This window comes from Phocoena sinus, chromosome 13 (genome assembly GCF_008692025.1).
Source record: "Phocoena sinus isolate mPhoSin1 chromosome 13, mPhoSin1.pri, whole genome shotgun sequence".
Lineage (NCBI taxonomy): Eukaryota > Metazoa > Chordata > Mammalia > Artiodactyla > Phocoenidae > Phocoena > Phocoena sinus.
In genome coordinates, this window is record NC_045775.1 from 19298443 (window position 1) to 19325948 (window position 27506).

At 55.2% G+C, this 27506-nt stretch overlaps 1 protein-coding gene and 1 long non-coding RNA gene across 4 annotated transcripts in view; one reads left to right on the forward strand and one right to left on the reverse strand.

The window, feature by feature from the left end:
- ADCY3 (adenylate cyclase 3) overlaps nucleotides 1-27506 on the reverse strand; it is a 92209-nt gene that overhangs the window by 16269 nt on the left and 48434 nt on the right. For all 3 annotated transcript variants that reach the window (XM_032652637.1, XM_032652636.1, XM_032652638.1), the window contains 14 exons: nucleotides 16533-16663; nucleotides 16031-16142; nucleotides 15673-15800; nucleotides 14216-14374; nucleotides 13267-13444; nucleotides 9302-9421; nucleotides 7797-7939; nucleotides 7476-7637; nucleotides 6114-6201; nucleotides 5155-5271; nucleotides 3085-3344; nucleotides 2725-2790; nucleotides 1154-1235; nucleotides 11-169 (listed from right to left, as the gene is read on the reverse strand). In XM_032652637.1, the coding sequence (XP_032508528.1) occupies nucleotides 11-169; nucleotides 1154-1235; nucleotides 2725-2790; nucleotides 3085-3344; nucleotides 5155-5271; nucleotides 6114-6201; nucleotides 7476-7637; nucleotides 7797-7939; nucleotides 9302-9421; nucleotides 13267-13444; nucleotides 14216-14374; nucleotides 15673-15800; nucleotides 16031-16142; nucleotides 16533-16663 (1905 nt within the window). The remainder of the gene's footprint in view (nucleotides 1-10; nucleotides 170-1153; nucleotides 1236-2724; nucleotides 2791-3084; nucleotides 3345-5154; nucleotides 5272-6113; nucleotides 6202-7475; nucleotides 7638-7796; nucleotides 7940-9301; nucleotides 9422-13266; nucleotides 13445-14215; nucleotides 14375-15672; nucleotides 15801-16030; nucleotides 16143-16532; nucleotides 16664-27506) is intronic.
- On the forward strand, nucleotides 99-1815 carry LOC116764236. The gene is made up of 2 exons (XR_004352813.1): nucleotides 99-187; nucleotides 1431-1815. It is a non-coding gene; the product is annotated as an uncharacterized LOC116764236 (long non-coding RNA).

The window sequence follows — 27506 nt, forward strand, 5'->3', positions numbered from 1 at the left end:
CACCCCTCACCTCGTCTCTCTTCTTGGACCCCAGGAAATGGCGGGCCACGTGCTCAGGCAACATGTTAGTGACCAAGGCCTCGTTCCAGCGTCTCATTTCATAGACACGCTCCTTCTGGTCGTGGACCTCAATCTTCCATAAGAACAGTGTCCGTGCCAGCTTCTCCACCTATGGACACAGACATAGGTAAGGTGTGAGCTCTAAGCTGGCCATCTGAGGGAATTCCCTCCTGGCCCAGTGGTTAGGACTCAGTGCTTTCACTGCCGTGTCCCGGGTTCAATCCCTGGTTGGGGAACTAAGATCCCACAAGCTGTTCAGCACAGCCAAAAAAAAAAAAAAAAGAGAAAGCTGGCCATTTGATAGGAAGATGAAAAATGTGAACTTATTTCCAACATGGAAAGACTGAAAGGAAAACGGCTAATGGCAAGGGAAATGAGACCCAGAAAGGTTCACCTCATCAAAAAGGCCACCCTACAGGTGCAGTGAGGATCCCAGCCCCTTTGGTTACAGGAAGATGTGAGAGGTATTCTGGATGTGTGGGGCGTCCTGGGACATAATTTTAGCTACAGGTCTGCCCTGTGGGTGGTGGCAGCAGTGGGATCTCCTAGCCCAGGGAGGAGGAGTCCCCATTTCCAGCAGGCTCCATTTCGTCAAGAAGTGGCTGGGGGTGGCTGTAGTTCCCCGACAAGCCACTGGGTGGCACCTGAGCTAACAGGGAAGTGAGTCTCTCACGAGGGTACTTCCTTCCCTCTCTTCCTCTTTTTCCTTTTAACCAAACAAAAACTTCATCAGCTTCTTTCCCTTTATTTTCCGGCTCCGTAGTCAGTGTGTTAGTGACCCCCAGAACCTGGGTGAGTGGAGATCCATGAACCGCTGGCCTAGGGAATAGGTTTTATCCAGGCTTTTGTGCCCCTCCCCCAGGCTTCCTTCAGTTTCCCGCAGGAGGTCAGAAGGAATAGGTAAGAACTGTTGCTCCTGTACTACTGAGGAAGAAACCAGAAACTGGCAGAGGTGGTGGCCTGACCAGGGTCACATGCCATGTGGGGTAAGGAAACCAGCATTCCCCAGGAGCTTGGTCTCCCAGGTCCTGGGGCTGCTTCTCCAGAGGCCCCAAAAGGTCTGGGCAGAAGAGGAGGGTGTGCAGGCACTCACGTGGCGGGAGAAGTAGTAGAAACTGAGCATCATGACGAAGATCATCACCGTCATCGAGCACTTGGATGGCACCAGGGGCAGCCTGCGGGACCGAGGACAATTCAGCTGGAGGGCACCGTGCTGCCCGCTGACAAGGGGGCCTTATTCCCTCCAATCTGGCTGTGCTGTTTCCTGTCACCCAGAAACTTTTCTCAGCAGCTTAAGCACCTTTGCATCAAGTCCGGATGCCCACCGGGCAGTAAAGCTTTCTGAAATCATTGGGTTTTTGTCTTAACAGCCAACCAACTCCTGGCTCCTCCCGGCTGGACTTGGAATCCACATCAGGCCTTCGGGGATGCTCCCCAGATGTTGAATAAACACTGCATCACCTGACTGATCACAGAAGTAGCTGCAACCATCTAGGAATCTGGAGACGGGAGAGACTGACTAACATCTCGGTGATGGGATGAGGGCACAGTTCCACCATGCTTTTGTATAACTGTCACCCATATTTTTGTGTGGAGCTGTACATCATTTCCATTACTGTACAGTATTCTATTATATGACTATACCACGATTTATATACCTGTTCATTGTTGATGTCATTTGGGTCGTTCTCATTTGTTTTGGATGTTTGTAGGTGTGTGTGGCTATTATAAACAATGCAACTGTGGACATTCTTACGTATCCTGGGACATACATGTGCATTCGTTTCTCTAAGGTGTACATGTAGCTGTGGAGTTGCTGCGTCATAGGTCTCCTTTCAACTTTACTAATTAACTCCAAATTGTTTTCTAAAATGGTTTACACTCCCACCAGGAATGTGTGCATCACCGTTATTACACAGGATGTGATCAGGCTTCTTAATTTTCGCCAAACTGATAGGGGTGTGACGGTCTTTCACAGTGGTCTTAATTTGCATGACCTCGGTTACCTGAATGCCTTTCATTTATTAGTGCCCAGTTAGATTTCTTCTTTTGCGAAATGCTCTTCAAGTCTTCTACCCACCTTCTGTAGGTCATCTTTTTTTTTTTTTTAAACTTACTTAAAAGTCAAGTCACTGAATCATACAATTCTAAAACTTTAGAGTTAGAAGGGACCCTGAAGAACCTCTAGTCTGATATCCTCTTCAAGAGATGAAAACTGAGACTCAGGAAAAAGTGGCCTGCCTGAGGCCCCACAGAGAATCACCGCGGCAGGGTTCAGAATCCAGGTCTTCTAGTTTGAATGCAACAGTGTTCCTTCCTGCTCCTGTTTCTGCCGTCTGTCCTGCCAGCCGGTAAACGCAGCTGTCCTCCACCTGGCTGCTCTCCTTTCACCTCAACCCGGCCTGCTCTCTGTCCCACCCTCTAAACCACACTGCTCGCCAGGCCTCGCTCTCTTTGACTCAGGAGAGCCCAGCGTGGCCAGATGAGCACTAAAGTCTGCTGCAGGCTCCCTACAGAAACACACACTCACTTCTCCGGCCTGACTATCCCACGTCACGTGCCTCTGGAAGGATGAGACCATGGGGCTTTGGCCTGTTGTATTCCCTGCGTCTAGAAGAAAGGGGCCGAAAACACAGACCAGGACGGGAAAGTGGTCACCCTTACCTGTCAGTGCCATTGAGCCCAGGGCTGGAAAGTACCTGCATCTTCTCTAAGGCCACCATCGGAAAGCTGTTGGGACAGATAATAGCACACTCAGGCCCTATCGGGTACAACAGACTGGTGCCCAGCCAAACACTGAGGTGACCCAGGTCTTCAACTCCTCAAGAAAGGGAAGGATGTGTCCTGGGATCACAGCCAACCAGTGGCCCGTCTGTGAGAAACCACAAACCCTGATTCCCATACAAGCCGTGGATGAGCCCTAGAGACAGACGGCCAGCTCAGTGCAGACCCATGACCTTGAAACGGGGCCTGGGGGGTGGGAGGAAGGAGACTATGCAGATCCCCAAACAGGCTTCATCTTACTCGTGTTCCTGGAAGCGTCTGCGGTCGTATTCATCAAAGATGGGGCGCCAGGCGCACATGTTGATGACGGCCACAGCCCCTGCGATGAGCAGCATGAGTGTCAGCTTGACCATGTGGCTGACCTGCACCAGCATGATGGTGGCGATCAGGGACAGCACAGCAACGTAGTTGTAGTACTTGGGGTTCTCCACGCAGCCGTCCTCTATCTGCACCCTTGAGGTGCCGTTGGTGGGTCCCATGTAGTACTGGAGACAGCTAAGCTGGAGGCCAGGACCGTAGGGGAGAGCACGGGGTGCAAGGGGACAGCAGACACCGGTCAGAGAAGGCGGGGCTGTGGCAGCTGCCACTTCCCACGGCTCCCTCAGAAACACCGAGAAAGAAGAAAAATTTACCAGGGCACAGTAATACAGAAGTCAGTTAATTCCTGCTAAGAGCTCTACCATCATCTCCTCTGATGCTCATGAAAATTCTCTGAGTATTTTAGTGCTGCCACCATCATAGGGGAAATTCGGAGAGGCCGCCCTTGCCCAAAGTGATGTAATTAGCAAGCAGCAAAGCCAGAACCAGGAGTCCGCTCGTTAGGTTTCAAACCCAACGTGCACTTGCCCACAGCACTCTGTTGCTTCCGGAGGGACCGTGAGCCAGCCAGGCTGCCCCTCAGAGCTTCACTGCGACGGCAGCCAGTCTCCACTCAAACCCTTCATTTCTGGAGTCTGGTCGCCGGTCCCACTGCTGGGCAGGCGTGGTCAATGGAAAGTGCATCCATAAACCGAATCGAACCTACTTTTCTTCACGTTCACCCACTGGCGCTTGTCTGGCTTTGGGGAGGCTCTCGGCATGGGAGTCTAGCACGTGCAAAGTTTCACACCTCCCTAGTTTTTCTCCCCTCCACAGGACTTCCAGATGTCCTGCCAGTGTCCATGACCCTGTCAAACAGTGGCCCCCAGACCTCGGCACCAGGCTTCAGGGGGGTGTCCTGACACGCAAGGGGCCCAGGCCTTTTCTTCCCTGCCCTGTGGCCACCAGCAACCCCTGGGCGTGTCAGGTTCTGGAGCTCCTAACTCCATTCCTGTTGGACTTCGGATCAATTGGCCCTAGGGCTTCTCACATACACTGCTACCAGAATAAGTCTCCAAGCTGACTTTTCTCCCATGCTTCAATTGTTAAAAATAAAGCAAATAATATAACATTATATTTGCAAAAAGCAGGACTCTAAGACAGTGTATCTAGTATAGTACTACCAACATTGGAGGGAGCTGGGAGGCCTGACCAGAGAGCACCAGTGACAGCTCCAAGTGCCCAGTGTTCAGGAACTGGCTGGTGGCTTCCCACTGCCATCCCTTCTCCCCAAGAACGCCTCTGCTGCCCCCTCTCGGGACCCGTGTGAACTGAGGACAACAGAGCAGAGGATTTCGTCTACCGCTAGCCATCTGGGCTCAGTGAAATTGCCGTCCCAGTGACCCACCTCTGGAAGGTGTGGCCTTGTTCAAATGGATGAAGGCCAAACAGGAGCCCTCCTCTGGTGGAGCCGGTTTACCTCCCTCGTCCTGATGGATGCCTGATGCTAGCCACACTGTAGGGAATACTTAAGATACACAGAAAGCTTAGGAGTATTGGGGCCCCTGAACAGTGAGATATGGAGAGAGAAAACACAGGACGGGGATTTAGAACTGCTTCAATTCTCCACTCTGTTACTTATTGGCTGTGTGACCTAAAACAAGTGATTTAACCTCTCTGAGCATCATTTTTTTCACATGAAACTACCGATGATACCGACCTCTCGGGATTGTTACAGAGATTAAATGAGACAACATATGTAAACCACCCAGACGGGAGCTGGTGCCTGGCGCTGGGCTCCTGGACCCGGGGAGAGTGAGGAACTGGGGAAGACAAGGCAGCCTCAGAGGCATCCCGGGGAGAAGACCCCGCCGTTTGGCCAGGATGATCATTTAGGAACCTAAGTGCCACTCCAAACCTGTGTCTACTGGGGGTGGGGAAATGGGCTGGCAACTGCTCACGCAGGCTAATCCAGAGAGTGGGCGTCCCTTCAACAGGACAGCAGGGGCTCACCATGTCCACGACGTTTGCCATGACCAGAATGAAGATGGCCAGCATGGCCCAGGTGTTCCTGGCCCAGCGCGTCCGGTCGATCCAAGTCGAGAAGGCCACGATCTTCTTAGGAAAGGCCTAGAAGGATGGAATTTCCAGGCCCTTGTGTCTTGACGGCCTTCCCCCCTGTAAACATGACTGCTAACCACTCTGCTTGCTCCCATACTTCCCAGGAACCTGGAAAGTAGTGCCGCGTGCGTGCGTCAACCAAAACCTGGCTGCGGCAGGACCGAGAAGGCGCGCAGGTCCCGGCTCTGTCTGCCCGTCCTGCCGGATGTGCAGGTGACACACCACGACTGCCAGATATCAGAGCCCTTCCCAGAGCTGCGCGGCAACCGGCCTGAGCCTGTGGGCCGCACCAGAGCAGCAGTCCACTCACTGTCGCTGGGCGGCAAAGCCACGTTGGGGGAGAATTTTCAGGGCCGGCCGTCTTTGCCTGGCTACGTACTCCTGCTTTCCCTGGGTCAGTGTACCTAAATCCCCCAAGTTACTCACAAGCCACCTGCCAAATTAATTTTCCTAAAATGCTGCTTTTCCCTTTTTTTTCTGATCAAAAACTCTGCCTGACACCCAGTGCTTATAGGAGAAAGTCTCAATCCCTGTGTGTGGCTTTCAGGGTCTTTCACAACTGGAGCCATTCCACCTTCTAGCTGGGCCTCCACTGCTTTTCTACACAGGTTCCCATTTATGTAGACTCTGGCTCACCCACCCACACGTGCTCCGGGGCCTGGCCCAAAGTGGGTGCAGAGCCGATAATGAAGACGTGTATAATGAATGAATGGATGAGTGCCTGAGCCACCCCAACGGAAGTCCTCTACTTGTCAGGATCTGACAGGACACAACTCCATCAATACGCACTTTCACGGGGAGCGATGCTCACTTCCAGACAGCTCTGAGCCAAAAGGAAAAGTGCTTCTTACCCGAGGAAAGATGGCAGCCAGCGAGCAGACGGTCAGGGTCAGGAGCAGGACCTCGCCAACCACAAAGGTCACATAGTTTGTCATCAGCCTGTGAGAGAGAGAAAACAATCCAGGAGAGGACCAGAGGGAGTAGTGGGCTGGGTCAGGGGCCAGGACAGTAAAGGAAAGGAGACAGAGGGCAGGCCCCCTAAGCAAGGCACAAGCCTGTACCCGAGAAGTTCCACGTCATACCAGGAGTTGCTGCCGGCTGTGTGCAGGCCTGGGGACACAGGACCCTCCCCAGCTGTAACTGTTCTTTGGGACATTTCTTAAAGAAGGACAGGACTCACAGATGCCCTGGGCAGAGCCCAGTAAAACCTGGAAGGGATTCTTAGGAACAAGCATTCTGCCGTGTCGCAATGATGAAAGGGAGAGCACACAGAACAGAGCCGCTCACTGCCAAGGGCTGCTGAGGGTTCCAGCGTTCACGGCTGTATCCCTACACCTTAGCCCCAGGCACAAAGTAGACAGCAAATATTTGTGAAGTGAATGAATGATTTTGGTCCTCACAATAGTTCTGAGTTAGCGAGGGCAGGTTTTATCATCTTCAGATCACCATCATCATCTTTTACTTTACAGATGAGTAAACTGATACTCCAGGAACCCTCAGTGATGCACCCAAGGTCGTAGAAGAAATGTGAGCGAGCCGAGTCCAGAACCTAGGACCATGTGACGAGTCCAAGGCTCTTTAAGTTCCCCAAAGTGTGATCAGAAGAGGGCTCCACACCCCCTCCTTTCTGGTGGGGATCCCTGAGCTGGAGGGAGCTGCTGATCGGCCATGGGGAGGAGGGGAGGGAGGGAGGGGGCAGCCATCCGTCAACTGGGCTTCAGCAGATGGGGCAAGGATTCCAGAACACCCTGCCTTACCCCAGAGGACTTGCTGCTGTGAGAGAGGCCAGTCTGCACCCAGAGCCTGAAATCTGTCTTTTATAACACGAGCCAAGAAAGGGAGCCGATGAGCCGTGGTGACCGAGATTGAGGAGCGTCCCTGTCCTGTCTCCTTGTCCCAGAGCCACTCAGACCCACGCAGCCAAGGTCTCCATCCCCCCGGACCCTTCCTCCCTCACCCTTCTCAACCCTGGTGTGACCCCCACTTTGACGCGAGTGCTATTCTAGGACCCAGGAGCAGAGAGAAGGAAGGGGGTCCACGGCGCGGTCCCAGCATTCCCGGGGGCTGCTCCGGGGGATGGGGGGCAAGGAACAGAGCCTGCGCCCCTACGTCAGGCTCCAGCTGAGGCCCACACCCCGCAGGCCTCTGGCCTAGGAAGCTCGTCATCTTCAACCCTCCCCTGGCTGTCAGGGCCTGCCCTGCCCCTCCCTCACCAGGGGTCGATGAGAATCTCAACCAGGGCGGTGCAGAGCAGGACGACGCAGGAACAGCTGAAGGCGGCCCCACTCTGCTTCTCCTTCTCCACCGAGTAGCGGGTTTCCATCTCGCGGTCCATGAACCGCATGGACAGGAAGAAGGTGTTTCTCTTCTTCACTCTGCAGTGCAAACAAGCCCTATGAGATGCAAACATCACATCTGTCTCTGCCCGCCAGGAAGGGGCCGTATTTACGATGACTGACTTCCTGGACCCCACGCTGGGGCCAGACAAGGCACGTGCCAAGGGCAAGGGGCCAGGTGCCTGAGGGGCCACTTACACCTGGGCAGACTCCCGCTCCAGCAGGGCCTCGTTGAGCAGCTGGTTGAGCTCGTGCTCGTCCTCGGAGGCGTCCACCACGCGATCGGCCAGGTCCTGAAGCCGCAGCCTCCGGCGAGGGTTGGGGAACGAGGGGTTGTCAGCCTGCAAGGCAGTGTGGCAGGGTTGGGGGCCAGGCGGGATGGAGGGGGGAGAAGTTGGCGAAAGACAGGGTGGTGTTGGGAGTGGGAGACCTGGAATTTGAGACCGCTGCTGGGTCGGCGGGGTCCTGGCACCTCCTACTACGAGGATGGGGGTGTCACACAGCCATACCCTTCGGCATCCTTGGGGATGCAGAACACCCCCAACCCTACGCTTAAGGGCGCTCTTAAAGGAGCTCAGATCTGGCTCATTTGGGGGAGGAAGACCTGAGGGGGAAATCTATGGAGAGAAAATAACACCCTTATTGCTAGTGGGGTGGTAGGACTGGGGTACCCCCTACCATTTTTATTCCTGGTCACGAAGGAAAAGCCTCCGCTCCAAACACATGAATCCAGACTATGGTTACACAGCCATCAGCCCAAATAACAACTGCGAACGGGCTGATCAGCGCTGTCTGCACAGGTCTGAGTGTGTCTGGAAGCCACAATCCAGATACCCCGGGCTTAAGCCCAGGTGTGCTGCTGGTTGAGTCTGACCCCGTATAATCCATGTCCCCCCAGCCCCAATTTTCTTCTCTGTAACATGATGTGGATGTTCTGTTCCAGCACCAGGAACCTCTGTCCCTGAAGCGTGTCGGGAGCAGTGCGACACTGGCTAACTGTGAGGAAAGAAAATCTCAGGCTGCTAAGCCTCTGCGTCCTTCTTGTTAGTGAGTTACACTGAGTCTGTATTAACACTTTCGATCAAGAAACTCACAACAGGGAAAAGTTACTGAGTGCTGTGGTGCTCAAGGAAAACCCAGTTTATCTTCATCCCTCTACCCTTGTCTTGCAGCACGTATCTACAGGCACGGGGCAGTTCTGTCTCCCCTGCAGCGAGACTAGCGGTGTGGCCGACCAGCTCACGGCAGCCTCCGCGAGGCCGAGACCCGTCTCAGCACTGGCCTCTGTCGGTGGATACACTCAGGAAGCTCTTTAGTAGTGGATGGATCCTGGACGCTCTCCCAAGGCGCACCCCATCCTCAGGGGGCCATCCTGTTCATTCCTTTGGAAACCCCTCATCTGTGCACAGGACTTGTGGGGTTTGGACCTAGCCAGAGAGGTGAGCCCAGCCCTTTAGTGTCACTTCTGAAACAGCCCTGGATCCTAGAGAAATTTCCGTGGGTGTCCTCAGATCTCTAGGATTCTGGGACATGGGAGCCAGACAAGGCCTCGGAGGTGAGCACCTCTTCTGACCTCAGCCACCTCCACCCCATGTAACTGACGAGGAGACAGTGAGGCCAGGGGGCGGGGCGGTGACCAGCCCAAGGTTACACAGCCACCAAAGACAGAGGCCAGGCCATCCCAGGCCTCGCCCCGCACGTACCTGGGTATCTGGCTCCTCGGACATGGAGCCGCTGGTGTGGATGCTCCCGTTGGGCTCCTTGGTCTCAATGAGGGCAGGGGAGCCGGGCTTTGAGGAAGGTGGTGCTCCGTTCTGCAGAGCCTGCAGCAGGAGGGAGTGGCCGTCAGGAGCCCCCAGGCACTGCCAGATGCCCACCCAGCGTGGGGTTGGTCTACTCTCAGTCTGGAATCTTCCCACCAGAGTTCAGAGGCCTTGTAACCTTAGAAATCTCACTATTCAGTTCCTTCTCTAGACCATCAATTTTAAAACGCTGTAATTTTCTAGTATCCATTTCTAGTATTACAACTTTTCTAAGCAGAGAAAGACCTTATTGTTCCAACTCCTATTTTTAAAACAGTAACTCAGTGACACAGTGATTCACAGAGATCTTTTCTGGGGTCGAGCCCTGTCAAATGCCTTCCAAAAGTCTGAATAAATTCCATAAACCAATTTCCCCAATGATTATTTAATTTACTCTGTCAAGGGAAAATACTGCTCTATACAGGAAAACAGCTCATTCATTCATTTACCAAGTACTTACTGGGTACCTACTGTGGGACAGGAACTGTTGTAACTCCTGGGGACACAGAATGTCCTAACCTCAGAGCCCACCTTCTAGTGAGGACGGCCGGACATCAGCGAAGTAAAGAAGTAAATGATTACAGAAGGTCAGAGGGCAGTGCTCTGGAGAGGTGTAGGCAAGGGACACGGGGATTGCTGGGGAGTGACGGTAAGGGGAGTGGGGGAGGTGTCACCATGAAGATGACATTTCCATGAAGACCCGGAGCACATCACGCGGCTCTCAGGGACGGGTTCCAGCAAGAGAAAGCCTGGAGCGGGCTGGAGGCCCGGAGTGTCTGAGCAGCAGCCAGGAGGGCGGCGCTGCCCGAGCCCAGTGAGTGAAAGGGGCAGGGCGGTGAGGACCTGCTGGATGGGGTTCCTGACCTCAGGGGACTTTGGCTCTTCCTCTGAGATGGGGACCGAAGGAGGGTGTGGAGTGGGCAGTGCGGGGCGGGGGCGGGGTATGTGTGTGTGACATGATTTCACCTAACACCCCAGCAGGATCACTCTGGCTGCTGTGTGGAGACGGGGGTGGGGGGCGGTGCAGAGCAGGGCAACAGACTGGGAGACCACTGCGCTGACCCAGGCATGAGATGGCTCGGACGAGACGGCGGCTGCCAGGGTGTGAGGAGAGCGGGGCGAGAGCTATAGCTTGCAGGGAGGGGCTCACGGATTGTAGAGGGGGGTCGGGATGTCTCCAAAGGTTTGGGGCTGAGCAGTGGAAAGAACGGAGTTGCCACTGATTGAGACAGGGAAGACTGAGGAAGAGCGTGTTGTAGGGTAGAGAGATCAGGAGCTCAGCTTTGGGCCTGTTGTATACACAGAGGGAGATGCACACGTGGCTGCAAGTTTAGTGCAGGGATGCCGGTTGGGGCTGAGATCTCAATTTGGGAGTTGTCGGAGATGGCATTTAAAACAACTGAATGAGGGCTTCCCTGGTGGCGCAGTGGCTGAGGGTCCGCCTGCCGATGCAGGGGACACGGGTTCGTGCCCCGGTCCGGGAAGACCCCACATGCCGCGGAGCGGCTGGGCCCGTGAGCCATGGACGCTGAGCCTGCGCTCCGCAACGGGAGAGGCCACAACAGCGAGAGGCCCACGTACCGCAAAAAAATAAAACAAACAAAAAACAACTGAATGAGACTAACAGCAAGGTCAGTATAGATGGGAGGTATCTTTTTAACACTCTGGAAAGGATCCACTGTGACAATTCCCCTCACACTCTCCTCCTTATCACTTTGTTCAGCTAAACCCCGGGGAGAGGCTTCTGCAGATGGAATGGTATTTGCTCCTATGAGGCCCAGGGAAGCCGCCGTCACCACTTTCCCTACTGCTTCCCATTATCGCTCACACATCATTCACGCGTTTATCTCTGCGCTCGACTACTTCTGACTGACTGCTGAGCGGGCTTGGTGATTCGCTGACATGGCCTTCTCGGAGCACAGCTTGAGCTGGAGACATCTTCAACAATTACTGAGCTAATCACATGGGCTTCTGATAATGGCTAAGTTGTTCACTTAACGCACACTGGGGGCTGACAGTTGCTGCAGCGCCTTGTAGGGAAGACGACTGGTATAATCTACAGCAGCTCAACTTCCGAGTTCCCCGAGACAGATGCAGCCCAGCGCTGGGCACGAAGCGGATGCTTGATACACAGCTGATGAGCACGGTATGACAGAAGGTTCAGCCCTCTAACAAACAAGAAGCGTCTACAAACCAGTGGCGGGAAAAGCCCTCAAAGGTGAGATGTGAGTATGCAAGTCACAGAAGAAAATCACCAGACTGACAGCCATGTTACAAGTGTCCAGTCTTACTAATAGCTAAAGAAATGCGATTAAAACAATAAGATACCGTGGGTTCATCTTTCAACTGAACGAAGAAAAAAAGTGAGGAGAGAGCCAGCACAGGCATGGGGAGGGTGGCAGGAGGTAAGTAGCAGGCACATGGGTTAAACTTTCAATGTACAGAACCTTTAACCCAGCTTTTCCACTTTGCGACATCCACGTTTTTTAGGTAGGGGCACGAAGAAACAGTTAAAAGTCAACTTTACAACACAATGAAAACCCGGATTGCCCCAAAACGTCAGGAAAATTAGTTTTGAAGGGAACAGCGCCCCCGTTTCCATGAGAAATGGGCCCCCTCATTTGTCTGACGGAGCATTTACGAAGAAGTCTAACCCCCGTTCATTGGAAGCTGTCGCCTGTGCTCCTGTCCTGTGTGGCAGCACCCAGGCCACGGGGCTCAACGGCCCACAGCCCAGACCCCACTCCTACTCACCCAGAGCCTCTGTGCTAGTATTTTAAGCTACACGTCCAGGTACTCAACTTTTCTCTAATTGGAAAACTGAATAATGACTCCTGCACACCAGCTTCGTAAAGACACTGCTGCCAGGGCCCCATCCGTAACCCTCCCGGGGGTGTCAGGTGCCAAGAACAACTCCTGAGTCAAATGACGCACCACGCAGGGTTGATTAAATAAAATGAGAAAATGCAAGATTAGAACGAACAGGAATGAGTGTGGTTGTCACAAAGATACGTTTGACTGCTGCCCTATGACTTCAAGGTGGTCACCAGTACAACCAAATTTGTGGGTAATTCTTTAAAGGAACAGCATTTTTAAATGTACTAAGAACGTTTTTTTGCCAGAAATGGTAAATGTTCCGTCACTTCACAAAGGTAGCTGATTTCTCAAATTGTTGTCAATCACCATCTTGTAGAATAGCTTAGAAGATGCGTTGTTCATTTGTTCCAGTGAACATATTGAAGTTGTGCATGTAGCACTCTTTTTTTAAAAAATAAATTTATTTATTTTTGGCTGCGTTGGGTCTTCGTTGCTCCACACAGGCTTTCTCTAGTTGTGGCGAGCGGGGGCTACTCTTCGTTGCGGTACGCGGGCTTCTCATTGTGGTGGCTTCTCTTGTTGCAGAGCGCGGGCTCTAGGCGCACGGACTTCAGTAGTTGTGGCCCGCGGGCTCAGCAGTTGTGGCTCGCGGGCTTAGTTGCTCCGCGACCAGGGCTTGAACCCATGTCCCCTGCACTGGCAGGCAGATTCTTAACCACTGCGCCACCAGGAAAGTCCCCTAGCACTCTTAAAATATAAAGACTCAATAATTTTGTGATAAGGTCAAGTCTCATTTCATGGGGCTCCACTTTCTGTCGTGACATTTCCTAATTTTCTGCAAGACAGCTTCCTACTTTTCTGAGTTCTTTAGAGCATTTACTGTAGCTCAGACTTCACACTGGGCACGAAATATTTAGCTCGTACTACCCTTTGCTCCAACACTCAGCAGCTAGCGGGACCTCTCACAGTCCTGCCAACTCTTCTACAATCTCACCTCCAATCCCTGCCTTTCCCTCCCTGCCGGCCCAGGGGGTGGGTGGAGGACTCACCGAGCCGCTGAGGCCATTTTGGGCAGCTGTCCTCTTCACCTCTGGCTTGGACGCAATGATGAGGTAGGTTTCGATGCCCTTCTCATCCAGGTAATCACAGCGGCTGCCCCCATCGCCTGGCTCCACGTCGAACTCGCCTTTCAGGCAGTCCATGGTGCTCTGGGAGATGTGCACACGCCTGGGCTCCGGCGAGAGGGGCCCTGAGCACAGGCCCCGTGGCAGCCCGCACCCTACCCCCGGGGACAGAGGCGGAGCGGTGATGGGCAAGTCCTGGCGCTAAGTGGCTGTGTAGGCAGCCCGGCACCTCCCCTTCTCTAAGCCTCAGCTTCAATCCATGAGACAGTTTGTCCTCAGGCTGCTGAGGGTACCAAATGAGATGAGGAATTTGAAGTCTGCTCTGAACACTAAGGTCAGAAGGCCTGGTTATCATCCACCTGGTGTGATTCTCCACTGCAACACCTGCTGTCAGGGGTAACAGCCCATTTCTGGGGAGTCACCACTAGGGAGAGAACTGCCACTGCCTCCGAGAGAAGCCCCTGACCCAGGCGGGGAAGGTCTCACCGCATCCTTGGTCCACCCTGAGGGTGGAGCCTGCCCCACCTGACTGGCCGAGTCTGTAAAGAACTCAGGAAAGATGTGCAGGTGCCTTAGAGCCTGTTGGGAGACTCTCACTGCTAACAGTGCCCTTCGGGGTGACCTGCACACTGAAGGAGCTCCAGCCCTGACCTCAGAGCCCCGAGGCCCCGCAGAGGGTAAAGGGGGCAGGAGGACAGACTCCTGCAGAGCCCTGGGCAGGAAAGGCCCAGGAGGCAGGCCCTGGAAGAAGAACACTGCTCCTGGGTGGGAAGGGCTGCTTCCTCGAGGCCCCTTGTCCCTCGTCTGGGCCATAACCCTGAGGGATGGATGGGACGGTCCCCTCCCCTGGCCCCAGGAAGGAACGCGTGCTCACCCGGGGATGCCGCCAGCCTCCATCTTGTTGGCCACGGTGACATCGGTGGACCACACGTCGTACTGCCAGCGCTTCTGGCCCAGGACACCCCCCAGCACGGTGCCTGTGTGCACCCCGACTCGCATGTCCACCCCAGTCTTCGTCTTCTCCCGTACATACCTGCCAGGTACACACAGAAAGGAGGAGGGGTCAGGCCTGCCCACAGCCAGGTGGCCAGCCCCCTCCCCAGCCCCCCAGTGGGAGGAATTCTGCACAGCCTTCCTCGCCTCCAGGCTACAGGGCCTACAGGCTGCTCCCATTGCTTTCTGCCCACATCTGAGTCACCCACAGCTGGGGCTACAGCAGGCAGTGGCCAAGGCCAGACTCAGCAACCACAGGCCAGTGTGATTCGGGGTGGGGATGGAGGGGCAGGAAACAGCAGAGACCCTCTGCCCCTGAGGGACCTCCACCTGTTCTCTTCCAGCCATCCGTTCACTCATTTGTGCAGCTGACCTTTACTGAGCGCCTACTATGTGCCAGACCCTGTACTATGCGCTGTGTGTGCAGAGGGGAAGAGCTCCTTGCTTGAGAGCTCCAGGAGGAGACAAACACGAATCTCAGCACTTTGCCCACCAGTGATGGGAGTAGCGGTAAGAGTCTCTGAATCCTGAACTATGGCCCCAGGGGAAAGGCAGCATCTGCTTCTTTCCAGCCAATCCTAGAGGGGGCTTTAACCGGGAAGACAGTAAAAACGCAAAACCACCCCCTTGGAGACGGTGGTGAAGCACACGCCCAATTCCTGGACTCAGCAAGGGGCTTGCAGGGGCTGATACCACCCAGGGCCCACCAGAGGCCTTGAGTCGACGGCAGGGAGCAACCCCCCCCCCCCCCCCCAGGGACCTCCAAGCCCACAGGCGCAGTGACAGCAGTGGGGAAGAGCCGGGGAGGCAGAGTTCACCACCCTAGAGGCTCACAGTGGTGCAGGCAGGAGCCTTGGCCGGAGCTCAGAAGCCAGGGTTCCAGTCCCATCTCTGCTGCCCAAACATCTCATGACCTCAGCAGTCACTTCACTGACTGCTGTACTCGGGCTTCCTGATCCGAGAGATGGGCATGCAGCTCTCTGAGCCTGTCTGTGCTGGGGGTCACGGGGAGAAAACACGGGGAGAAGAGATGGCGGGGACACTTGGGAGGAAAAGAAAGCAAATGGAAGGTGGCAGAATTTCATGATGACTGCACCTTCCAGCAGAAAAAACTAATGTGGACTAAAGCTAGAAAAGGATCCCTTGGAGGCTGCAGTTTCCCTCAGCTGTGAGGAAGGTAAGCCTAGCCCGACTTCCCAGAGCCTGGGACTGACCACGCCGCACCCACCTCATCCCCTGACGAGCCCGGCTCGGGGGCCTCGGGATGCACAGGGCCCACGGAGACAGAGCAGCGCGGCTAGGCGTGCTGGAGCCGGGACCCACGCTCCCCTCACTTACGAGATGGCCTCCACCATGGCGAGCCCCATGAGGATGGAGCAGACGGCGTGGTCCTCCCGGTAGTCAGGCAGCCCACAGATGCAGTAGTAACAGTCGCCCAGTATCTTAATCCGCAGCTGGTGGTATTTCTGAAAGGGCGGGTCCTGAGCCCCTCCCCGGCGGGGGGGGCGGGGCAAAGAACAGATGAAAGGGCAGGTCCTGAGCCCCTCCCCGGCGGGGGGGCGGGGCAAAGAGAGCAGAGGACGGATGGGTGGGCGGAAGTCCTGGGAGCCGGAGGAGGAGGAGGGGAAGGCCCAGGTCACGAGGATGGCGCCCCCCACCCCACCCCGGAAAGCTGGGCGAGGGTCAGGGTACTTACGGCCGCCAGCTTGTCGAAGCGGGCAAAGAGCTCATTGAGGAGCTTCACGAGCTCTTGGGCGCTGCAGGCTGAAGACAGCTGGGTGAAGCCCACGATGTCGGCAAAGAGGATGCTGAGGAGGGGAGGCAGGCCCCGGTGGTGAGGACCCGCACGGCGTGCCGGGCTCCACGCTGCCCACCGCCAGCTCCCGCTCCAGCCCTCAGGCGGCCAGGTCCCTGCTCGAGCCCCGAAGTGGTGAGACCCTGGCACGTGCCGGGTGCACTCAGGGCTCCGGCGTTTAGCTTATCTCTCGGGTGGCGTCTGTACAATGACGGGCCTGGACCACGGCACCCGTCTCAGCCCCAACATCTGGCAGCAAGGTGGCCCCTGCGGCGGCTGAGGCTCACACTGTGGAGTGGCCGTGTTTCCAGTGCCGGGAAGACTCTTGAACCCCGCAGTGCTCCGCCGACCCCCCCCAAAGCCCCCGTCCTGCGCTCGGAGCCCAGGCCTGCAGCCGGCACACCTGACATTCTCATGGCGGTACATGTACATGGTGTTGAACTGCTGCTGGTCCTTCTGGCTCTCGTCCTTCTTCATGTCCTTCAGCATCTCGTCTGCCACGTGCTTGGGCAGGATGGAAAGCATAAGGTTCTCCTGTGGGGGAGGAGAGACTGAGTGGGGAGGGCAGGGGCAGGCGCGGACACTCTGGGAAGAAACGCCCTTATCCTGGTGACAGGTGTCAGCCAGGAGCCAGGTGAGCCTCCGCAGAGACCTTGCAGTGCACGCTCCTCACTGGGAAGCAGCCGGAGGCCCAGAACAGGCCACCTCCTGCCCTGAGCAGACTCAGCACCGTGACCTGAGCACCTTCAGAGCGCGGACAGAGCTCAGAAACCCGTGAAGAACCCCAGGCTTGGCTCTGTGCCTCCAAGGCACCCCCAATACCACAGGAAGGGTGACAGTGCCTACGTGTGCCCTTGAGGGCAGGGCTTCTGTGTGGCCCACCACACGTTGCACAGGGCCATCACTCAAGAATCCAGATTCTATGTGACTGGAGACCTACGATGTGCCAGGTACCACGCTAGGTGCCAGGCTACAAAGATGAGTCCAGGAGGTGCCTTGGAGGGCCCCCGTGCAGGGGCGCCCTGCAGGCAGATGCTTGGTGGCTAGCGGGCTGAGCCTGTAGCTCAGAAGCCGCGGGTTAGACCCAGCAGCAGGAACAGGAGAGAGGAGACAAGTCACGGCGGGGGTGCTGGAGGGTGGGTCAGAGGAGGGGGAAACGCAGGCAGCGGCAACTTGTCGGGAAGGAACCGCCCTGTGCCCCCGGGAGGGGAGGGAGGTGACGGTGGTGCCCGCTGCAGGACGGTGGGAGAGGCTGAGGGAGAACCTCAGGTGCAGGTCTGCAGGATGGAAACGGTAAGGGAGCAAGAGAACTGCGCTAATGGCGGGGAGGCGACTAAACCGAGGCCCAGGGGATGAGGCAGCAGGAAGTGAGGTCAGCCTGGGAGAAGTGTGGGTGCAGAAGGAGGCAGAGGGGGCTGGGGGAACAAGAGATGTGGCTGGAGGTCGCAGCCTTGGACCCCGGGGTGGAGCAGTTCCGGGTGACCAGGCCCATGCTGCAGGGTCAGCCGCTGAAAGGGGACGAGGGGACAGGCGCGGCGCGCGGATCTGGGAGTGCTATGTCCAGTGACCTAGGGCCGGGGGCTACCTGGGGCAGGAGGGGTGGCCAGAAAACTAAGACCCGCGTCCTCAGCACCTGGGGTCTGACCAGGGGTCAGGTCCCAGGCCTCGGCAGTGATGCCAGCCCAGCGGTACAGGAGCGGGGACACACCTCTGCCACAGGCCTGGACTCCTGCCCTTTGCTGTGTTCAGTGGGCCCTGAGGCCAGAAAACCCAGCTCTACCTGCCTTTCAGACACACCTGCTCTGGGGTAGGAGCCTGAGGTGCAGAGGTCGACTCCTCTCCTCTGGTGGGCACAGGCAAGAGGCCCCCAAGAGTCTGGTGTCGTACCTGGGCCTCTGTCCCCACTGAGCCAGAGGACTGGGGCCTCAGCTCCCCTGGAGAAGATGGCTCAGCTGTAGGTGCGGCCCCTCCCTGCTCCTCCTAGGAAGGTCTGCAGGCCAGGAGCCCCCCACCTGCTCGCCATCACACAGGGAGGTAGGTCCCTGTGCCCCATCTCTGTTCTCACAGGGAAAATCAATCCTCTTTCCTGCAGTGAATCCCACCGTAACAAGGTGACCGCCTCTGCTCAGCACGCCTGGTACTGGCTCTAGCCTGAAGCACGGACAGTGGTTATTCCTATTACCCTCCCATTTCCACAGCAACGTCTCTTCCACTGTTAAGAACCTCGCGGGTGGCACCATTGCAGCTCAGGAATGAGAAGCCAAAATGACCCCAGTGCGCCCTGCCTGGCTCCACCCGAGCCCAGGAAGCAGCAACCGAGCCTCCCGGGGCCCTGCAGCCCAAGCAGAGCAGGTGGCAAAGCTCTCAGCTTGGGAAGAAGATGAGCCTCCGGGAGGATTTTCAAGAAAAGCCAGAGACACGAGGCCCTGCCTGCTCTCGAGGGTGGCCTGGAGAGCTGCTGGGGTCCTGAGCGGGAGAAGGAGCCGGGGCTGAGGGGCAGCAGTGACGGCTGGGGCAGGAATCCCAGGGGTCCCCGCCCGCCCCACGTGCGGCCCTGCCCGTGCCAGGCTGGCAGGGACAGGGTCCGACCGCCTGGCTCAGACCCGAGCCCTGCCACTCGCCGCGCGATACCAGGCCATCATTAAACTTCCCCGTGCCCTGGTGTCCTCGCCCGTAAAACAGGAGGGCTGAGCGACTCGTTACCATAAAGCACTTAAAACAGTGTCCGCACATGGCAAGTGCTCCATATACTTTAGCTGTTCTCGTGTCACCTGATGTGAAGTGTCACTGAGGCACTGAGACAGAAGGTGTCTCAGAAAGACAAGGTCTAAACTTCCCCTGGGGCTTCCAAGCTGGCCACAGATTTATCGATGAAGAGCTCCAGAGGGACGTCAGGGTCAGCAGGAAACCTTTTGGTCCCTCGGCCAGGCCCTGTGAGCTCCGTCTGGTCCAGACAGGACGATAAGGGGACACCAAGAGGGATCCTGCCTTCCACGCGCATCTCAGCCTTTCTCCCCTCAACGTGCACGCGGGATACATGCCAACGCAGGGAAGAGGCAGACATGTGAGGGGCGTGGGCAGGGCCTGCCAGGCTGGGAAGAGCAGAGGGGGGCCACGGGACGCCGAGGAGCAGGAAAGTCACAGCGCGGCGGGGCCTGCCTCAGCAGCCACCCCCGACACAGGCAGGCCTTTCCCACGCCCCCCTCAGGCTCTTCCACAGAACTCTGTCCTCCCAGAAAAGCCACTCGGCTCCCTGGGAACCTTGGGGACATCAGAATGCAATCCAACCCTGTGAGGTGCCCGTGGCCCAATTTCCCTGGAACCAAGCTGGGCCTCCCCGGAAGCAACCCGCGCTGCCCTATCCTAGCACGGCCTGGGCTCCAGTACTGTCAACAAGGGCAGGATAAAGGCAGCAGCGGAAGCACAAAGCAGGGCAGTCCTGACACCCAGAACCCAGGTGCCTTGGAGGTCCACAGAGCGCGGAGGCCATGAGCTTATCTCTGGAGGTGCCATGCCACGTGGGGAATTTTCACTTTTTGCATCACGTGATTCTGTAACTTTTTGCAAGAGAAGAGATGACTTCTGGGACTTCCCTGGTGGTCCAGTAGTTAAGACTCCGCACTCCCAATGCAGGGGGCCCAACTGATCCCTGGTCAGGGAACTAGATCCTGCATGCATGCCACAACTAAGGAGCCCGAGTGCCGCAACTAAGAAGCTGGCGAGCCGCAACTAAAAAGCCTGCATGCCGTAACTAAGACCTGGCGCAGCCAAATAAATAAATGTTTTTTTTAAAAAAGAGAGAATAGACGAGTTCTGAAAGCAGATAACCTGTAAATGTCAAATTTTCCAATAACAAGAAAGCAGCTCTGGTTGTAAATGAAGGCTACCAATCGACCCGTGTGGTGTACGGCAACCCTATGGTCAACCTCAAAAGCTCAGCAGGCACAGTCCACCTTAAGTCACTCTGATAAGACGAGTCTTAAATAAGAAGTAGGCGTACACAGAAAAAAGAACAATTTGTCAGATGAGAAAAAATGCAACAGGCAGCTGCCACGGGACTGGACAGAACATTCTAGTAGGTGGAGGGCAGGGGCAAGAAAGTGGCCGAGTGGGCAGCGAAGGAGGGGCCGGGCCCACGTCGCAACCCCAGGACCTTTGTGACAGCCAGGCTCTGCTCCCCTCCCCCGCCACCTTCCACGTCTGAACTTCACACCCGTGGATGGCTCCCCACCCGCGTGCTTCTCCGCGGCACCGAGGCCTCCTCCCCGTGACACCCACCTGCCTTCCTGGCCCCAGCTCCCCCTGATCTCCTCGGTGGCCCCTCCTGGGTAGACCAGCAGGACTATTTGCTTTGCTCTGCTCTGGCGTCACTCTCTCTGGAACGGCCCCTCCTCACCCACCTGTCACCTCTCCAGAGCCCCCGGCCCCTGCCCAGGTATGCTCATCCCCTTCCTTACCTACACCCACTTCATACCAGTGTCTCTACTGATGCTGACCTTGTTTGCCCTTACATTTCAGAGATTCTCAACCCATTCCTGGATCCTGTCCTCTTTTAAGAGTGTATGACGCTAAAGATGGATCTTCTAGAAAAATCCTCACACACACACACAGAGGATCCTTCACATCCATTCTCAGAGTTGGGCTGAAGACCCCAACACCTCCTTCATCCATGTCCTTGGAGAAGGAAGGAGGCTGGGATCCAAGTGCACTTGCCTGGTGGGTCCCACAGAGGGCAGAGGGGTGGACAGGACAGGAGCCACCCAGGGCATCCTCGGGGCCCAGAGCTGGGGGATGTGTCTTGGTCTCCCCAGCAGACAGGCAGAGCCTGCTCTCACTAACATAGCAGTTGCTATATGTTTTGGGAGTCATCAGAATGTTCTAAGCCTCTGACCCATTAATGGCTCTTCTGGGAATTTATCCAACAGAAATAATCCAGAAGAAGTAAGAAGACTTACGTGTAAGAACTTTAATGCAGCATCACTTACACTTGTGGAAAAAACTATGAGCAGCCCAAATGCCCAGAAAATGTTTAATGAGACAGTGACACATCCTCTGGATGGAAGATTATGCAACCTTAAAAATGATATTGGTGAAAACTGTCACAAGAAAATGATGAGAGAGAAAAGCAAGACATGAAATTGTATTCTGTGAAGGTGATGCTGGATGCACATGCCTCGAAATAATGGCAGAAGGATATATGCAAGAGAGAAGAGGGCAACAATGTGAGGCGGAATTAAGAGAAAACTTCACATGCTTTTCCAAATTGCTATATGGTTGTTATTGCTGCTGCTTCTTTTTTAAAGTATGTTTTAAACTGGAAATAAACACAAAACTTCCTGTTGCCTCCAGCTGTGACCCTGACCCCAGCTTGTCTGTAACTACCAGTTTTCTTAGAAATGGACCGTCCCTGCAAGGCCACCGAGCTGCCTCCAGACTCCCACATCTGCTTGGCTATAACCTGAGAAAGGAGACTGACGGCCAGGTGCGAAGCAAGCAGGAGACCAGAGCCCCCGGTGAAACGGGAAGGAGGCAGTGGCCCTCTCTTAGGGGGCCACGCGATAGAACCGGCGCCCTGGGCTGGCTTCTTGCTGCAGTTCTCAGAAGCACAGAAAGTCGCCAGGCAAGTGGACACTAAGGACCAGTATCAAGACCGTCCCTCTTCTTCCCTAAAACTTTCTCACCTACCCAATATTTTCACAAACACATCATATTGCCTCCATCTTGCAGGTGCCCAAATCGAGGTGTGGAGGGGTTAGGTGGATTGTCCCGGTTCCTCAGCCGTAGCGGCAGACCCGGAACGTGGACCCAGGGCTCCCTGACCGATGGAACTGGTGGGTTTTTCTCCACCAAAAGACGTACTTTTCACACTCTAACTCTCTCACCTGCACCGGACGTTGTTCTGCTATAAATGTGAAGAAAAAGAAGTGCCCAAATCTTATCTGGTAAGGATCTGACAACACGGCTCCCCTGGGGATGAGCCCCGGTCCCTGTGCTGTTGTGTGGGATGGCGGGTCCTCTGTGGGTGCCTCAGCATGCTGGCCCAGGCCCACCAGACCACAGCGGGGCACCGGGGAGAACGGGCCGGGCCAGGGCAGCTGCTGGGACTCTTCCTGACGGTCAGCAGGGAAGGAGGGGGAGGGTGCTGCTGGGGCGGACGCAGGGGAGGCCTGGGCTCAGTGCTGGGCAGGCCAAGAGACTGCCCTGAGCCCACCCCTCTTTTCCCACAGGCCGAGGGGAGGAGGGGAAGGGGGCCGATGCTGACAGCTCTGCCTCAGTAACTGACAGTGGGTTCTGGATGTGACCAACTGTGAGGGCCCTGAGATGTTGGGTCACCCCAAAGCTGCAAGAGAAGCCAACTGCGGCAGGTCCAGAGGGGCTCACCTAGACGGGGGTGCCACCAGGTCTCCCCTACGGTCCAGTGAGCTGCCACTGGACGGACCGCAAAGGGCCCACAGGTGCGTGGTTCCTGTGCGAACCTCGGCATCACCTGACGCTGCTACTGGAGGAGCAGAAACTTCTGTTGAGTCCCTGGACGTCTAGGCGCTGGGAGGTCCCTTGGTACAGCTGAGCCCATCCCACGGGACCAAGGCCTCATGACCCCAAGTCTGGCCTGCAGAGGGGAAGTCTCAGCATCACCTGGGGCTCACCCAGCAAGGCCCAGGGATCCTCAGGTGACTGGTGACCACACTGAAGTTTGGAAGCACCACTTTATGAGCATTTGAGAAGGATGTGGAGGAAAGGAAACCAAGGAGAAAGGCACAGTCATGGTCCTGTAGTGGAGAGGAGCTGATCGGTACACCCAGAGAGAGATCCGGCTGCCGAGGTCACTGCTGGAGACCCCCACCTCCAAGGCCGTGTCCGAGCAGCAGGCAAAACCCTCAACCGGGACTTGTGGATTAGAAGGAAGCAGAATGGGGACTTCCCTGCTGGTTCAGTGGTAAAGAATTCTCCTTCCAATGCAGGGGATGCGGGTTCCATCCCGGGTCAGGGAACTAAGATCCCACATGCTACGGGGGGACTAAGCCCACGTGCCACAACTACTGAGCTCACGCGCCTCAATGAGAGAGCCTGTGTGCCGCAAACTACAGAGCCCACGCGCTCTGGACCCCATGCACCACAACTAGAGAGAAAACCCACATGCCACAACTAGAGAGAAGCCCGTGCACCACAAAAGATCCCACGTGCCTCAGTGAAGACCCTGCATGCCTCAACTAAAACCTGACACAGCCAAAAAAAAAAAAGAAAAAGAAAAGAAAAGAAATATTAAAAAGAAGGAAGATACTAAAAAAAAAAAAAAAAAGGAAAGAAAGAAGCAGAACACTTGAAACCCAGAGGATAGGACAGCAGTGTGATTCACGTCAAGGTGGAAATGGCAACACACCTCCAGAAACTTGGACTCATACGGTCAAAGATGCAGAGGTCCAACACTCACCCAGGCTCCTCCAGGAAAGCCAAAACCCACTGATGACCACAGTCCCAGAGAACTGGGAGTAAAGAGGAGGATGTGATCAAAGTTTATCAGGAACTAATACAGTGGGCAGGGGGAGGATGCTCAATAATTTGGATAATCTTTTCACTTAGTTTTTCTTCTCCCTTAACCCTTTTTTATTTTTTAAATTAGTCATTTTGTAATATTTTCAAAACTGAATTGAGACTGTTCCCCCCCCACCTCTTTAAAACTCCTGGTATTTTGAATTCTAACGCTCAGCATTCATTATCGTGTGAATTCTTGTGATCAACTCCAGGCCCCTTCCTATCATCTCTCCTTTATAAAAATGACGTGAGCACAGAGGGCACTTTTTTCAGGACTCTGCCTTTTCAGGCTTGTGGTGCCCTGAAGTTCTGGCATGTGCTTGCTTCACTCTTGGACCATGACTTTTAGGGACACGGTGGAAGTTTGCCAGAAAACTGGACTGTGGGAAAATGATATTTCCTTACCTTGAAGTACTTTTAAAATCTGATGGTCTGGACCGAAAGAAGGAATGGAAGTTGGAGGCTGAAGAGACAGACGTGGAGATAATAATGACTAACTCCAAAGCAGACTTTGCTGAAGAGACAAAGCATTTTAAAGATTTAAAAATCTTGTCAGAAGGAAGAGGAGTAGTTTTGGGGGGCAGAGCAAAAAAATCACTGAGCTGGGGTTGGGCCGCTAAGGCCCCTGCGACCTGGGGCATACACTTTGCCCCTTTGGCCTTGGTTGCTCATGTGTGAAATGGGTTCTCTCTTAAGTATCTCTTTCTTTGTTCGAAGTGGAAATTTTTCCAGGAGGAACACTTGAGAAGATACAGACCATGTATCTATAAAATGTGTGGATGGCATGTCACTAGGACAACTGGTTAATATGGACTTTACCCCAGAGCAATCTGGTAAAATGTAGAGGATCAACTTCAAAAGGGGTAAATGTAATAACCTCTACTTGAGTCCCCAAAACCAACTGCCAGACGACAGGACGGGGGCGGGACACAGTGTATCAACCCTGGGGGGAAAGTCTGGCCATTTGAGATGCTATTAGATTTTAAATGAATTCACAGCATAAAATGATGCCTACACAAGCCCCTTGGCCCTTAACAGAAGTTAAGGTCCCGAAAGAGGAGGCGGTGGAGCTTCTGGGTCCTCCCCCCACCCCTACAAAGAAACAGATCTCCTGGGCTTTGGTCAGCGAGTGACCCTGTGGTGAGGGAGCCGGAGTCCGGTCACCTGAGGGTGGGTGGGAATCAGCCCAGAGAAGAGGGGGATCCGCGGCCCCATGGAGAATTAAAGCCTGAGGAATGCTGTTGTGTGGAAAAGGGATGAGTTTGCTCTGAAGGCCCCGGGAGGGAAGACTGCGGGGGACAGACTGCTGCTTCCCGCGGAGGGAGAATTCTCTAAAAGTCAGGACAGTGCAAACAAAGAATGTGCTGCCCCAGAGGTGGCGACCTCTCGTCCCCAGACACCGCGTGAGAAGGCGGCAGGAGGGGGCAACCACGGATGGAACCACCAGCAGAGGACAGGGACTCAGGGGCTCGGGGGCTGAGACACGGCTCCACACGGAGAAAGAAGGAGGGGTGAAGGGCCTCACGCAGCCTCTCCCCAGCCCTCAAGGCTCATCCTAAAAACACACGGCAACGGAAGGCAAGGCCCTGGCCCTCTGGGAAAAGAATCAGACACGGTCCAGAAAGAGACAGGAAGTTTCTAGTAGGCTTCATGGGTAGAGCAGAAAACTACCCAGATCCTGGGGAGAAGGACCCAGGCCTGCCCCAGGCAGGTGAGCAGACCGGGTAGGGCAAGGGGTCCTGGTCTCTGGGAGAAGAGACCACAGTGCCCCAGGGCAGGATGCTCGGACTCCTGGGCTGGGGTCTCCTCATCTGTAAACGGTTACATGCCGAGCTGCTCAGGTGAGCCGTGAGCCCGGCCAGGGCACTGTCAGCATGGTCTTGGCCAGGCTCTGGGAAGGGACGGATCAAGCACGCCAGGCCTCGCCTTCCTGCTGCCCCAGGACTGAGACAGAGGAGGAGGCCAGCACCGCTCCGAGGGGCCCCGAGTTGTTACAGCTGATACTGTGATGAGGCATATTCAGGAGTTAATTACAGCAGGGTGGCCGCCAGGGATCTGGATAAATGAGCTTGGCTGATGAGAAGCTAAGTTTCTACAACATCCTTGTGAAAGGGGCAGAGGGAGGAAGACAGATTTAAGTGGAGAGACCTACAGTGCCCAGGTGGCCGGTACGTGTGCATGTGCGTCTGTGAGTGTGTGTGTCCACTGTCTGTACAAAGTAAGCCCGTTAAGTCCGCTTATCTATTTAAAGAATGTGTGTGTCCTACAGGGTATACACACACACACACACACACACACACACACATACATGTCACCACAACAGGCTGTGAGCAGACCCACAGCTGTCTGCAAACGTGTCTGTTCTGGTCCTGATCTGTCCACGTTCTTGGAGTTTCCAGGCCACTTGGAAGCCAAAAGGTCACTGGACCCCCCCCAGGTACCCATCCTGGCCCGAGCACCTGAGCAGAGGAGGCAGCAGGAGGAAGGGAACGCAGGGTAGGACCTGGCCTTTAGCCCAGGGAGGTCAGGGCCCAAACAACTCCTCTCTCCCTGATGAGAGGATGCAGGACCGCATCACGTGAAATCTGGATGCCCCGGTGCTGCCGCTTCCATGTGAGCAGACAGCTGCCCTGTAGAGTAGGGGCCCACACATGCTGCCCCATCTAAAAGACATGGTCATGACCTCGGTCACTCAAAGTCATCAAAGAACAATCACTGGTCATCTAGGCAAGTCCCCAAGCTACGTGCTGTGAAGCTCAAAGGCAAACCGTACTCCCAAGAGCTTGGATGAGCAGGGCAGTCAAGTCACTTGCCGACTGGCTGGTCTCCCAGGACAGGAGTGCTTTGCTGTCTTCAGCCAAAGACCATGAGAGTTCAGAGGAGGGAGAGGCTGTGTAACTCAAAGACCCGCATATCTTTAAACAAGACCTTCCATTGCAAAACAGGCTCCACGCCAGCAGCCCAGAGTCTCCCAGGTAGACGGGCTCCAAGACGGAAGCAGGACCACATTCAATCTCAGTGTTGGGAGAACAGCCCAGAAACCACACAGACCCAGGGTCAGCCCAGAACCCTTACGCTGCTAGAGTGGGAGAGGGGATGCTGAGCCAGTGCAGCTGCTGGTCATCTGCCTGGCTCCTGCGCAGTCCCGAGATGGGCCACTGTGGGCCAACGTGACCACTATCTCAGGAGACTGCCCTTTGGGCCCAGAGACAGCCCACATGTGTGGCATCTGGAGCCCTCATCAAGAGAGGGTGCTCCTTAGAGGTCTGATGAGTTAATAAGCTGTCAACTAGGAGACGTAGCCCGAGAGGCAGGCCATCAGCCTCTAGAACAGCACTTTCTGTAGTCACAGAAATGCTCTGTAATTTGTGCTCCCCAATACGGTAGCCACGAACCAGCCACATGGAGCTACTGAGCACATGCAATGTGGCCAGTGCAATGGAGGAACTGACTTTTTTTTTTTTTTTTAGTATTTATTTATTTATTTACTTAGCTGCACCAGGTCTTTGTTTCGGCACATAGGATCTTTAGCTGCGGCGTGCAGGATCTTTAGTTGCGGCATGCAGGATCTAGGTCCCTGTCCAGGGATCAAACCTGGGAACCCTACATTGGGAGCGTACAGTCTTAACCACTGGACCACCAGGGAAGTCCTGAGGAACTGACTTTTAATTTTAAAATTTTAACTAATTTTAATTTAAATAGTCACAAATGGCTATGCAGCTCTAGAACAAATTAAGTCCAACTCGGAGGAACAGAGAGCAGCTGCCTGGAGCACTGTGTCGAGAAGGATGCCGAGGTCACGTCTGTGATCAGTGGAAAAGATTGCTACCATGTCTGCCACGGA